General features: G+C 42.2%; 1 protein-coding gene across 17 annotated transcripts in view; it reads right to left on the bottom strand.

Annotated features, from left to right (window-relative positions):
• Positions 1 to 14153, bottom strand: part of ROBO2 (roundabout guidance receptor 2) — a 959254-nt gene that overhangs the window by 463877 nt on the left and 481224 nt on the right. Inside the window, exon 1 of one of the 17 annotated variants that reach the window (XM_052794390.1) lies at positions 8537 to 9921. The exons of the other annotated variants lie outside the window; for them this stretch is intronic. Coding sequence (XP_052650350.1) covers positions 8537 to 8591 — 55 coding nt within the window. The 5' untranslated portion in view covers positions 8592 to 9921. Of the gene's footprint in view, positions 1 to 8536; positions 9922 to 14153 lie in introns of those variants that run through there. 17 annotated transcript variants of the gene reach the window in all.

Below are 14153 nucleotides of genomic sequence, written 5' to 3'. Positions count from 1 at the left end.
ATATCTCTACATAGATAAAAACTTTTTTTAAAAATCTAGATGTACACACAGAGAGAACTATTCTTAGATGTTTAAAGACAACAGTACTAAAAGACAAATTTATCATAGGATCCCTCTGTTCCAAAAGTTGGAATTTTACCCCATAGGACTTAATCTTGCAGATCAAACTGTCTGGTCTCATTAGGTAAACACCACATTGCACAGTTTATGACAATGAATCAAATTCACGCAGAAGAAAAAAAACCACAGAAGTTTATAATTCAGGCATACATCTGAATAGACACATCACAATGACTAGCTGAAAATCAAAGCATCATATATTAAAATCCAGTTTGGTAACAGAACAGATGTAATAGATCAAGGGTAAAACGCAGCCTGCAGTACTTCTGATAGTTATTTTTTTCCACTGAAAGTCCTTTGTTTAATAGCTGTTGCCTTAATGTAAACCAACTATTTTAGTTAGCCCACTGAATTTCCCTTATGTATCATAAAAACATACACACAAAAAACCCAGCCAATCTATCACAGCACTTCTGCAGTGCATCAAGTTAAAGCCAGCAAAGACCTTAGTTCACTGCATCAAATTACAATTTAGCATTTTCTTGCAGCCACTCCAAACAAATCTGGACTCAAACAATTTAACAGAAAGGTTTATTCACTTCATGGATAAGTGATGTACAGATGACATAGCAATGATAAAAGCCTAAACATACTGTGCATAAAACAACCCTGAAGTCATCAGGCATCAGCACTATCATGTTAAGCATGACAGTAGTGTTTTGCTCCCCTTTTCACTCCTTATGCCGCCTAAGCCAGCCACGTGCTCTGTAGCCTAGCTTCTCCGTTAGTCCCTCTCCCCTCATTCTCTACTTCAAAATGGGGTAGTCCTTTAACCCATCAAGCCATGGACCTGGAATCAGGCTACTATCCCACTTCTTCTCCCAGCTTACAGTGTCATTTCTCTCTCTAGAAAACTGTCAGAACAGGGCAGTGCTACTGTACGTGCAGGACCAATAAGCATCTCCAGGTCTTGAAGGTAATATAATACACTGACCACAAGATTTCATCTCCGAAAAGTGAGGAGGATACACCCACAGATCCTTTTTCTGCAGCCTCCACTGTGGAGTGACAATCCCAAAGAGAAGATAACGTTGATTAGGGAAAGGAAATCCAGGTGAAGAAAACACATCTTTTCCAACTAGCTCCTAGTCCAACAGCATTGCTATGCCATTTGAATTTTTCATAATACTGATACGAAAGAAACTTTGTCCAGCCTTTAGCTAGAGTTCTCCTTAGGATACAACATAAACTGTTAAAATTGACCACTCCTTTTGCCAGGATGAAGTCATCTGGGCTACAGGACATGTGGACTTTGAAAACTGCACAGAATGACAGCTTGAAAACCCATGATTATAGGGCTCATGCAGCATTAAAATACTTCTCATAACTGCTTCTTAACTCTTGACATTTTCACAGCAGTAAAAAAAGTACCTCTGGTACCCTGGCATGAACAGTCCGTCCATTCACTATGAACGGGAAACAAGTTGACTGATGTTAGTTACCTGACATTTTGGTTTTAAAAGGTTAATTTTTTTCCACTCAGTTTCTCTTGCAATCAATGGCAAGTGATTAATAGAAGTGAACTACAGTTTACTGTGTTTTACAACTTGCTGCTGGCCATTTATTCTTTACGTATTTGTCCAATCTGCATTTATGACAAGCATATTACAGAGATACTCTTCTCGCCTTGGCACACTACACTGAAGCTATATAGGCAATGCATAAATACAAACTAAAAGACCATATGCCACAACAGACATTGTGGCATAATCATCTAGATAAACTCTAATGAGTAAGACCATACTTCAACTCCTGGCATCCCCACTTATCCTACCAGTTCATTTCCATCTATCAGACCAAATAAACTGTTCTCCCAATTAATCTGAGAAAAAGTGATGAGAGAAAATAAAAATAAAATATAACAAAGCACAAAATAGTACAAATGCAGGCCACTGTCTGTCACTGTAGTGAGACTGAAGAATTCTGCTGAAACTGAAGGAGTACAACGAAGACTCACTGACAAGAAGGGTTAATTCTGCAAGCAAATATCACATATCATTAAGGTTGTTCCCAATCAAGCTTGGAATGGTGTCTTATGCAATGAGCACCTGAAGATGATGAGGAATTAATTTGAAAATGCTTTCTGTTCTTCCAGTCATCGTTCACATCAGTAGGTAGAGCTGAATGAGTATCTCCACAGCCAGGACAAATAACAGTGTAAAAAGTTTGCAATAGAACCTGGACGTACACAATCTCAATGGGTTCCAAAATACACACTGGAATCACTAGAAGATCAGTGGCTTTCAGTTATCAGCAAGCCAAAGATACGTTGTTTCCTGGTAGAAACACCAAGACAAACAAGTAACTTTATCATTAAGCAACATGAAGTTTTGTGGATGATACCATCATGGTTTTGCAGTGCAATTAAGCTCAAAGAGAAATTAAGCACAGGGAAGGATGTTTGCAAATCTGTCCAGAACGTAACCAGAAAGTTAGCTCAAAACCCAGTGAAACAGATGTGTTAACTTGGAGATCTGCAGATAATAACCATTATTTAGTGAGTTTACAAATGATTTTCTTAGCCAAAAAAAATACCTGGGGGAGAGTGGTGAAGACAGCAAGTTCAATGCATGTGCACAAGCTACTTCTGCCAGAACATCGTCTAAATTAGTATCGTCACATCACATTTGTCCATAATACGAAGATGAATCTCAGTTAGGCTTGGCCACTAGAGCGCAGTGGCTCAATATAAGTATCAGCAGGTTATTACATGGGTACTACTGGTTAGTTTGTCTATTGTTGTTCATGTATTTATTGATGAAGGTTATTATTTTAATAAAATTAAGAGCACATCTTGGATTTCTTCCATGGCAGCAAAGCCAAGATAAACTGCAGAGATGGAATTAAAAAGCCATTTCTTACTTTATGAACTTTTGGCTTGAAAAAATATTAAGAATGCATATCATTACATCCACGATCCAGCACAAGCAGCAGCTTTCTGATTACAAAGGGATACTCTGCACTAGTAAAGAGAGTGCTATAGGAACAGGTAAGGAGTAAGCGGGATTGAAGCATCAACAGGCACTTGTACCCTCTCGTATTTGGAAGCTATCCCCATGGAAGGATGTAGCAACAAGCCAACTTCATCTTGTAACAAGATTACAATACATAAATTAAGATGCAAGCCTTTACTTGCAGTAAGTCAAGATATCATCACCTGCTTTTGGGGTCTTTCGCACAAAGTACTCAATAGCAAAATTGCTACAGATTTCAGTGGTGCAAGATCAGGTCCTAAATTAATAGGACCTTGTTTAATTATCCACTATAACAATAAAAAGTATTAACCACAGGTTATTAACAGTTATTTTGTTAAGGAAAGGGTTTGAGGTGAAGACAACACTGACAACTCAAATCTTATTTCTGGACACATAATTTCAAGGTCAGAGAGTCCACAGTTTGCATTGTATAGTAGAAGCCAGGTGTGAAAGTAAAGATGATGAGACTACAATCTACATCCACAAATCTTTATTTCTGTGCAATAATTTTGCATTCAAAGATCTCATAACTGTCCACATGACTAGTCCTGTCCTATCCTCAACATTCTCTCTGAAGCAGAGATTTAAGATCAGCTTCTGTGCTCTTCTATGTACCAAAATTTAAAGGAATTTTTTTTGAGTATACAAGACGTACTATAAAAATGTAAGTGCAAGAAAGCTTGGGTACCAATAAATGTTCTGTAAAAATTCAGCAGTTACATGTAAGAAATGTCTGTTCAGTCAGAAACAAAAAAACTAACACGTTTATTTATTTGGCAAGAGCGAATACTTGCTTTCTTCTGCACACAAAATAAAGAGATTTCTATAGAAATGTAGAAAAAAGCACCAGTAACCTAGCCTCTTGGCAAGAAAAAGCATCAATATGATTCCTAAGTATCCTCCACAAGGTTGGTATGAGAGTGGTGAGCCAGATGGCAGCCACAGGAAGAGCAACCTCTGCCATGCCAGCTGAGATAACAGATAAAACCTGACAGCAGTGTTCCTCTTAGGTGGCTGAAACAGAATGTACAGAACCTGTTAGCAATCTATTTAGCCGAGATCAATATTTGAATAGCAATTCAAGGGGAGCAAATGGCTAAAAAGCCATTGCATACTCTTTAGTAATTTCCACTAAATGGTTCAGCAGCGGACAGAGCATGTCTTGAATTTAGTGCTATGAGCCTACATAGCACTGCTATAGAAAAGCAACTCCTGGAAACAGAGTTAACTGGACAGACTAGCTAAAGCCTCCATTTCCTCTCTCTCAATTTTTTGGTGCATCTCCTTGATGCTTTTTATGCATCCTTAAAAATATACTTAAATCCTTTTGTCTACTTTTAAGGTTACATATCTTTAGCCTGCATTGCCAAAACTTATTTTTCTTCAGCAACCTCAACCTCATCATTCCAGAGAGATCCCAAGGGAAGGATTATTGTAGTAAGTGCAGCTCACAGAAAAGTTTAAAAACCCCTATTCTAACTTTTCTGAAAGGATTGTGGGGTATCAGACCTTTTGCAGTATGCCAAATTAGCAAAGGAACAAAACAAATTATTTGGATTATCACACTACTTTTCAAACATATCCCTCTCTGGAAGTGCAATGACAGGATTGCCTCATTGCCTGTTTCTTGCACATAAACGTATGTTGCAATAACAACTTACCAGACAGGAAGCAAAGAAAGCAAAATACTAAGACTAATTCAGTAAAATGTTTCATGATGGGCATAAATTCATCCCTACTCAGCAAAGTTTTAAAGCATAGGATTAACTGGGTGCACATGTTTAAATTCCGACTAACTTCAGTAAGATTCTGGGTAAGAGATGGAAGCACTCACTTAAATGCTCTGCAGAATTGGGTCCTATGGAAGAACAAGCTAAAGGAAACAACACCGCAAACTCCACTTCAGAATTTCACTCTTAATGCATTCAAATGCACACATTCCACAGAAGCAAAGGTTATCCATCAACAGCAAAACTCACATGAGAGATCAAGACCCTGTCAGCTCAAATAGTCTGGAAGAATATACTCTAGCTTTATATGTAAGCCATGTTCTCCGATAGGCAACAGAGACCTGCACAAGGCCACAGATGTGTAGCTCACTGGTGTGAAGAAATAAAATGAAATTAGAAGAAAAAAAAAAAAAAAAAGGAAAAGACAGGATGCTTAAGCCACCCCACTGTTTCAGATACATACTTTTCAGTAAGAAAATAGTGAAATAAGTGCTTCGGAAATACACTAATACAGAGATAAAAATGCTGCTTTTACAGAATTATTCTCACATATCTTTAACACCATCACACATTCAAGAGCATCACACTTGCAGTTTTCAAGGGACAATGGCCAAAAGCCAGCCCTGACATAAAAGGTTGTCATTTTCATTGAAAGCACTAGGAGTCCTACCAGGGCAGAGCTTGGACCACTAAAACTAGTGTTTGGCCCACTAAAACTAGTATATGTGGTAACATCCACATACCTGTGTTCACAGCAGTTGTGAACTTTTCTGTTAATATTCATTCTTTCAAGCTTTATCTTTCTTCCAATCATTAGTAATAAGAAATGCATAACAATGAAAGAAAAATCAATTGAACACTATAAAAAAAAACCAAACGTAATCAGCTGTTTTAACTCTAACAGCTAGTGTTTTATTTTATGGTACAGACTCTCTCTAGCAAAGTGTTTTGTTGTTTGGGGTTGGTTTTGTGCATTTGATTTTTTGTTTGTTTTTTCAAGAACAGTAAGTAAGATTGATAGCTAAAGAGAATTACAGTTATTCCCTGAACGGACTGCAAGAACATGGGCAGGTCTAAAGGAAAATCATAAGCACAATAATAGAAAAATAAAGTAAAATATATATATATGTATGTATCACATGCTTTCTGCCATTTTCATTGAGCTTTGCAATTTCCAGGTGTCATAAAAGCACAGACAAAATAACTTCAGAAGAAAAAACTATCATTTTGATCTACACCATTATGCACTGTGTAATACCACTTTTGAATCACTAAACAAAACTAACACCACAGGGAAAACTATGGCTAACATGCCTCAAATGCTACAGTGTCTCTCTCTGTCTGGACCTGATGCCAAGAGAACAAAAAAAACCAAAAAGCCCCAAACCCAACAACAAAAACCTCTCAAACCCAGAAATGCACTAAAAGGTAACTTTCAAATGTAGAAAGCAAACCAAGGACCTATTAAACTAGTGGTCTATTGGGTTTTGCCTTTTTTCTTAAATTAAAACATTACAAATAGTGCTAATGTTGATATATATCTTTTCAAAGCAACTGGTGGTATATGTCACCCTAAGGTGTAATCGTAATTACTATGCTTCCAAAGAGACAAAAGTACTGTGTGCCAAGCTTGCACACCAGTATTTCTTCAAAGCTACTTGTTAGTCATTACAACAATAACACCTTATCTCTACTTGGTCATGATGTGCTATCCACAAGGCTATTTATTTATTTGAGTTGTTAATGTAGGCAAACTTGACAGTCTCTGCAATATCTTCCCACAAAAGGGGAGGGTCACATCTATTCTGGGCAGTTCCTTGGCATTTTTTTCTAGTGGTCCAGCTCTAAATTAGCTATGTGCTTCACCTGCACCCCCCACCCTTGTCCTATAAGGCTGAACCAGAACAAAGGTTCTACTTGTGTTCCCCATGACAAAACTAGAATAAATTATGTCTTGCTCCTGTCGTTCCAGCAAACTGGTTAATTGCATTTGTTTCATATATCTCCAAACAGCCTGGTACATTAATTACATTCTGTAATACCAAGCTCCTCTGATTCACTCTGTCACTTCCATTGAACACTTTAATTGTATTCCTTCTAGCTACATACAATTTTAAACACTTACTAATAATTACATTTCTACAGCCTGATGTTTTCAGTTTGTATACAAAGGTCTCCCCCATACTGGTGGTCTTAAAGTTAAGGATCAAAATATGTTACACATTACAGTAGGAAAAATAAAGCAAACAGAAAACAAAATCCCCACAAAACTATGACCATGCTGATAGACACAAATGTTCCATTACATCCTTTCACAATTAAAACCTTGTGCTGTTTAGCATGTACATACATTATGCAGAAATTTTCTCATCGGTAGACCAAACTGAACACAGCATATTATGCAACCAATGTAAAACCGTACTTGAATGTCTCCTTCTCATCTATTTTGCCTCCTTTCTTGCTAGGAGGTGGGGGAAGACGAAAGGAGGGGGAGAAAGACCCAAAGCAGCCTGTGACTGCAAACAATAAACCTAGAGTCCTTGCTTCAGGACTGATTGATACAGTAAATGCTGTAAGCAGCTTCCTGGAACCAAGTTTGCTCTAACAGGCAGGGAAAGCCAGCCAGGGTCCCAGACATTAAATTCACCTGAAGTCTAAAAGACTGTTTAGAGATGCAAATACTCAATACTAGGAGGACTGCCTAGCATTTGGTCCCAGCACACACTCATGTAGAACTGTATGCTGTTATAGATGCTCGCTTCCTAGTTGTGTGCTTGAACTGCTGTAACGCGTCTAACGTCTATACTGCAGTACAGCGCCAACCCTTACTTTGAAAGACAATTTACCCTCGCACTGGAGTTCTCGCCCTAGTGAAGCGTACTTCCTTAAGATGCTAATTTATAGTTCCCCATCCAGTACTTGAACTTGAGAACTGCAAGAAGTGTTGCAGAGCAGACCCAAAGCGGGGGGGGGGGGGGGGGGGGAGTCCGGGGCGGAGGGGGAATCCACCCTTTCCCCCAGACGTTGCTAAGCTTCCTGACAACGCTCCCTCCGGAAAGCCCGTCACGAGGGGGTGAGGGGGAAGACGATGGGAAGACCCTCCCACCCCACGGTGGTGGCCGGCCGCGCCGCACCTGCCTCGGCCCCGCGGGGGTGGGTGGGGGTGAAGGCGGGTGGTTGGGGCTGTGCCCCGCGCGCCCGCCCCCGCCCTGCCTGCCTTGCCTGCCGCTCGCCAGCGCCCGAGGAGGCGTGTAGGGACTCTGGAAATTCGCCAGTTCGCCTCACCTGGAGCCGAGGCAGAGCTAACCCATTTATTTCATCAGCTGGCTCTCCCGGTGGAAACTTTAACAATAGAAGGAGGCAAAGTAACATCAGCTACAACAGCTCTCTGCCTTTCCTTTCTCCTTCCCCCCCCGCCCCGCCGAAATAAAAGATTTAGCGCGGTAGTTTTTACTCTTTCCTCGCTACCTCAAGCTGACATTCTTCCATTCATAAGCTGCTTTTCCATTAAGTTAGCAGACGGGAACGACTGCTTATTGGAAACACGCATTGCTCCCTCTCCCCGCCCCGAAATACCATTTTTATACCAGAAACAAACTTAAGGCTCTGTAATGTTAAAGCTTATAATGCCGTCCATGTGCTGTCCCAAATCAGATTCAGATGAGGGGGATTTCTGCACAGAAATGGCATAACTAAAATAAGCGAACTTACCATAGACCTGAAAAAATGCAAATCCAAAGAGCAGGAGTGGCGTCAGCAGACCCATTTTGACATATTAAAAGCAATCCCGATCGTTTGCGAGACCAATTCCACAGAGATCCAAAAAAAAAAAAAAAGAAAAAGTATCCAAAGCCAGTAAGAGGTAGGTCCAAAAGTTTTCAGTCTCCTAGAAGCTACTTAAAGTGGAAAGGGAATTCTTGAAATCAAAAGCTGCAGATGCAAAGGTCTTGAATATGACACTTTTAGATCCATACAGATTAGAGCAGCAAGCGAGCTCCGAAAGCTTCTGCTTTGCACACACGCTCCTTCCTAAATTCCCACCAATCCAGCCCAAGCAGAGGAATTATTCAAGTGTGTCTAAGACTCTCTTTAGGATCCATGGCAATCCAAAAGCAAGCTCTTTCTTCGGAAGACAAGGAGAGACTCTGAGAGAGGAGCCGATTCCTAGAAAGTGCTCCACAAACTTCCCGGCACTTTGCAGGAAAATCATTGGCTTGGTTTGGCTATTTTGCTTTCCTCTCGCCCTCCCCCTACCCTTTTCTCTCCCTTTCTCTACCAAATCAGTTCAAGCTGCAGAGTTTCTCACTTAACTTCCATAATAGGAACGCCTAGGCAATGTGCTACAGGAGGGGAACGGCTTTCTCGGCATCCCCTCAAAATAAACCCCTGTCCCCTACACCTCCCTCCTCACTGAAAACCAGAGCGGAAACTGCTTGAGGGCAGTAACTCCAGCGCGGTGCCGCCGCGGGCGGGAGCGGCGGCGGGCTGCTGCCGAGCAGTCGCGGCGGCGGCGGGGGTGCGTGCGGCAGGGGGTGCGTGCGGCAGGGGGTGCGGGGGCCTCCCGCCGCCGCAGCTCTCCCGGGCGACCCCGGCAGCCCGGCGTCCGCCGCTCTCGCGCCGCTCTCCTCCTCTCCTCTCCCCTCCCCTCCCGCCGCCTCCGCCTCCTGCCGCCGCGGACACCGGCTGGCAAGGAGAGGGAGGAGAATGAGCGCGGCTCCCGAGGCTGCCTGGGGAAGGGAAGCTGCGGGGTGTGGACTAAACCACTGTGCTCCACACCCACGCGTCCCTCTCCTCCCGGGGTAGGGAGATGGGGACGACGATATAAGACGACAGCCACACGACTGGAAATCAGGTCTTCTGCAGGCGGTGCCCCCCTGCCTCTCCTCTACAGTTGGGTATAGGTAGAATTTACATGATTGCTCCTCACCGCTTCCCATTTAACGGCCAGCTAATTTTTCGGTAAGTGGTTTCATGGAGCTGTTCTCTAATTATTCATTCCCTCTCCGCACATACACAGACACTTGGGAGCGAGACCCTCGAAAGGATCTTCCCCAGAGATTTTTCCGCTGCTCCGCTCTGTGAAAAAGGAAGAAAGGGTGGCAAATAAAATAAATAAAATGCATCACGCGTGACCTACAAAGTCTGTAGGACTGGCGGGCTTGCTCAGCCGAAAACCAGGAGCGAGCAACCTCCCCCCTCGCGTCCCCCGCGCCCTCCCCTGCCCTCCCCCAGGCCCCTCGGCTGCAGTGCAACTCCCGCCAGCGGGAAAGTTTCGCGGAACCGACCGCGATCCCCGGAGGCCGGCGGAGGGGGCGGTGAGAGAAGGGGCCGCGTAACCCCCAAGGAACGAGGGCGAACAGCCCCTCTCCGCCTCCACGCACGACAGAGACTGTCAAGCGGCAGAATAAACCCCAAACCACCACCGAAAAAGAGCCAGGAACCCGAGGGAAGGAGCAACGTGAACGACAACGGAATTTAAAAGTGACCGGTGTCGGAACAGGGCGGGGGGTGACCAGGCGGAGACACCGAGAGCAGGGCGGGCGGAGAGGCCGGTGAGAGGCCAGCGGCGGCTCCGAGGTGACGGTTAGGCCGGCCGTTGCCGCCGCGCGCCGTCCGCGGGCCAGCGGGACCGCCGCACGGTGAAGCTCGAGCGCCCCCTACTGACAGGCGGCGGGCAGCGGCCGCCACCTCGTGCCCGGCGTTGCCTTTTGTTGCGGCGGAGGCCTCGGCGCGCGGCTGGGGGGCGGCCCCTCGGCGGCCCCCGCCCTCCCCCGGCGCGCGGGAGCGACGGACGGCTGCGGGCGGCGGGGCCTGGGTCCCCCCGCGGGCCCGGGGAGCCTGCAGGAGGGCGGGCCCTGTGAAAGGAGCGGGTGTCGTGGCAGGAACGGCTGAAGTGCAGGAGCTGCCGAAGACCACGGAGGTCTTTCGTCAGACGACAAGTCTTTTCTCCAGCAGGGAACCCGAAACAAGTAGTATGGCACACAACTTTTTCAGGGAAACCTGTTGGAATGCGTCGGTAGCATATTTAGCTAGCTTATAGTTTTAGTTTTGAGAGGGACGTTGCAATTGAGGGTCATGATGATGCTAGATAAAAATTAACTAGTGAGTAACAATGTGGGAGTCCTGCTTTGATGCACTAGGACGAGCAGGGCTGATTAAACAGAAGGGATTTACCTTCTTACGTGTTAACCAACTAGTCCCAAGTATTTTTCTCTCATCAAGTCTCTTTCTTGCTTTTTTATTTTGCATACGCTAGAGATTTGTTCTTTTAATAAGTTCTTCACATAAAGGATCTGAACCGTATTTCTGCGAAATGTACCCTGCCCACACGTACTCAAATAAATGGTCTGCAAGTTATTTCTTACTTGATTCTTGTGTGTAAGTAGTGACAAATATTGTACCGTTGCCAAATGTGACAGTGTGAGGTGTTTGTAGGTTTTTTTAAGTGTGTAAGAAGATTATTGCTATTCCATACAAAGCCAGATGACAACTCCAAATCCTCTTTATGCAAATCAGGAAATGATGTCCTCCTATACTCACGATATGCCCTGCAGATAAATATATATTGATACCTCTAAAGACTACCATGTGAAGAAGGCTATAATTAAGGCTAATTAGGGTAAGGTGATCAAAATGGTATTCTTCACCAGTGTGCTTGTAAATTGGCAAAACGAGAAAAGCATAAATCACCTACCTGGCAGCAGTATCTGTAACAAGACATGAAATACTAAGGAATGTTTCCCATTGTAGTGAGCATTACAAGGACACAGTGTTAGTGAAAATGCTGGCTTGTTTATTACAAAGTTTTAAATTGGAAATAGCTATACACTGTACAGTTCTTTTTCTGCTTCTCAAATAAATTTAAGATAAATTTAGTAGTAGCTGATGTAGACCAGAACACTTTGAAGATATATACAGTCTTCACAACCCTCAGGTACAGAGGTACCTGTAAAAGGGTATAATGACTCATATAAACATTCTCAATGAAATCAGTGAGTTATTCATTATAGCTGCTACTGTTTTACTCATTCACTGCCACAGAATACTGCTTTTCAACTATTAAACACTTAGCAAAACTTTGAAAAGTTTCAGCCAAATTTAATCAAGCATTTTCAAGCATAAATTTTGCCCATATGTATTTCAGTGATTTTTTTCTTTGAGAATTGTTAACAGTCCTGCAAAATGGCTAGCAGAGTCTGAGAGGTTGGGAAACCGGCTTTTGTGTTGGTGCTATTTGCCCAAATTCAGAAAACTTGGTGAAGTTTGGCTAGTATAGAAACAAACAAAAAAACAAAAAAAGGTCAGCCCCCCCCCCCCCCCAAAAAAAAAAAGAATAAAAGGTCATCTAGAGATCTGCTGGAGCGTTATAGTAGAGGTTCACCTGTGTTATGGCTTACAAGCACAGGACATGGCACAGACCAGAGTCACTGGCCTATGAGCAGAGTTTGCTTGGAACGGTGTTTGTTTCCATTATAAGATGCAGTCCAGATATGAAATAAAAAAACATATGCTTGTCTCTGGTCTTTCAGTAACCTCCTATGAACATGGCCAACAAGACAGATATTATTTGCTTGAATAGCAAAGTCTATACAGAGGAACTGAGTGTGCCAACTATTTGTTTGGCTATGAGCAGTATGCCACCTGATGAAATACTTGCGTGAGCAGGGTGAGGAAAAGACACGGCAGTATCGGTGCACATAAAGCTTCAGTTCAAAGAGTATTGTTGAGGTGGGACTTTAGAACAGGGAAATGGCACAGTAAGATTGTCCTGATTCATAAAGGTCAGCCATCAAATGAGGCAGGACTAATTTGGTAAAACAGCAGTAAGATCAGACGTATGTCAGTGATACAAGTAAAGGTTTCATTGCTTCCCCAGTCTGATATTTCATGCCTTTGATTCCTAGACTTATATATCTGCATTAAAATATATATTTAGTATATGAAAGATCAGATCCAGTGTTTAAAGTACAAGTGTTCTAAGACTAGCCCTTTTTTCAGGTGAGCTCTACCATTCACAGCATTTTTCTTCTAAACCAACATTACCATTTCTGCTGTTACAAATATATATGAAATACTCTTATTTCGTGGTTGCCATAAAAAACTCTTGTTATCTTCTCAAAGAGGACAGGTTGAGCTGAGGTGGATCATACAGAATTTATTCTGGATACTAAAGCTGCTCATCCAGGGAATTGCTGAAAATGATTACAGATCTTTAATATCCAAAAATATACATGTGATGTGATGGGCATATAATCTAAATGTAAGCATCCAATTTAAGTATTTAAGTTAGGAGGCTGGTCTTTCTAGACTCTGGAGTAGAGCAAAAGGTGGATCCAGAGGATTATTCAGAGCATGTAATGTTAGGCAGCCTCAGGAACACAAAAACGAAAAAAATGACACAGTGAGCATGGACTTTCCCAGAAAACATACTCTTGTCTTCCTCTGTGCTATTCTGTTCCAGGTCATCAGGTTCTGATGTCATCTGACTATTGAATACATGATGAGAGAAACAGAATTTATAGGGTTTGATCCTTATAAATGCTGAAGCATGATTATTATTCCTGCTGCAATCAATAGGGTCTTCCACAGGAAGATTGGATACTGGGAGGTAAATCAGGAACTCAGTCCAGGAAAAGAAGAAGGTTGCTAGAAACAGTGTAAGCACTGTGGCTAGATGTCTTTCATGAAGGCCCCTGAAAATTAGTTTTTCTGCTGTCCCTGGCTGCCATAATTTTGACTAATCTACTTTCCTAGAACCACTCTTGTGGATAAAAAAAAAAAAAAAAGATGGGTGCCAAAGTATGTGTTTCTTTCTCTGTCTCACAGGTGTCTCTTACTTACAGCACAGAGGGTCACCTTTTGCTTCAACATTAAAAATTCCTGAGTTGTGGCATCTGACTTCAGAGTGTTCCTATGGAAATACCTATCAAGCAACACTAAGAACCCTATTTTGAAATGTCCTTACATTGCTAGACTGTGTTAGTATGTCTGCACTATTTTTAATCACTAGTACAGCTACAGAGCTTACCACAGTTATAAGAATGATCTATACTGTTGGTAAGATAAATATTTGGTAAATTAAATTATTGAAAGTTTTTTTATATACATCATATGTTCAATTTAGGTTTTGCATCCACAGCTCATTAAATGTGCAAAAACTGGTAACAGAAAGATGGTACAGTTTCTTGACAATTTTTAGAACAGCCTCACCTAAAATAAATTCTACTTGATTCTTTTATTTTTAACTGAATCCAGAGTAAGCACTAAGCACAAATATTTATATGATAGATATAATATTACCATGTAAAGATTTTGTAGATCTTACTTT

Source organism: Harpia harpyja, chromosome 8 (assembly GCF_026419915.1).
Source record: "Harpia harpyja isolate bHarHar1 chromosome 8, bHarHar1 primary haplotype, whole genome shotgun sequence".
NCBI classification, from domain to species: Eukaryota; Metazoa; Chordata; class Aves; order Accipitriformes; family Accipitridae; genus Harpia; species Harpia harpyja.
Note: the sequence above shows the minus strand (reverse complement) of the source record. Positions and strands in the feature narration are given on the sequence as shown.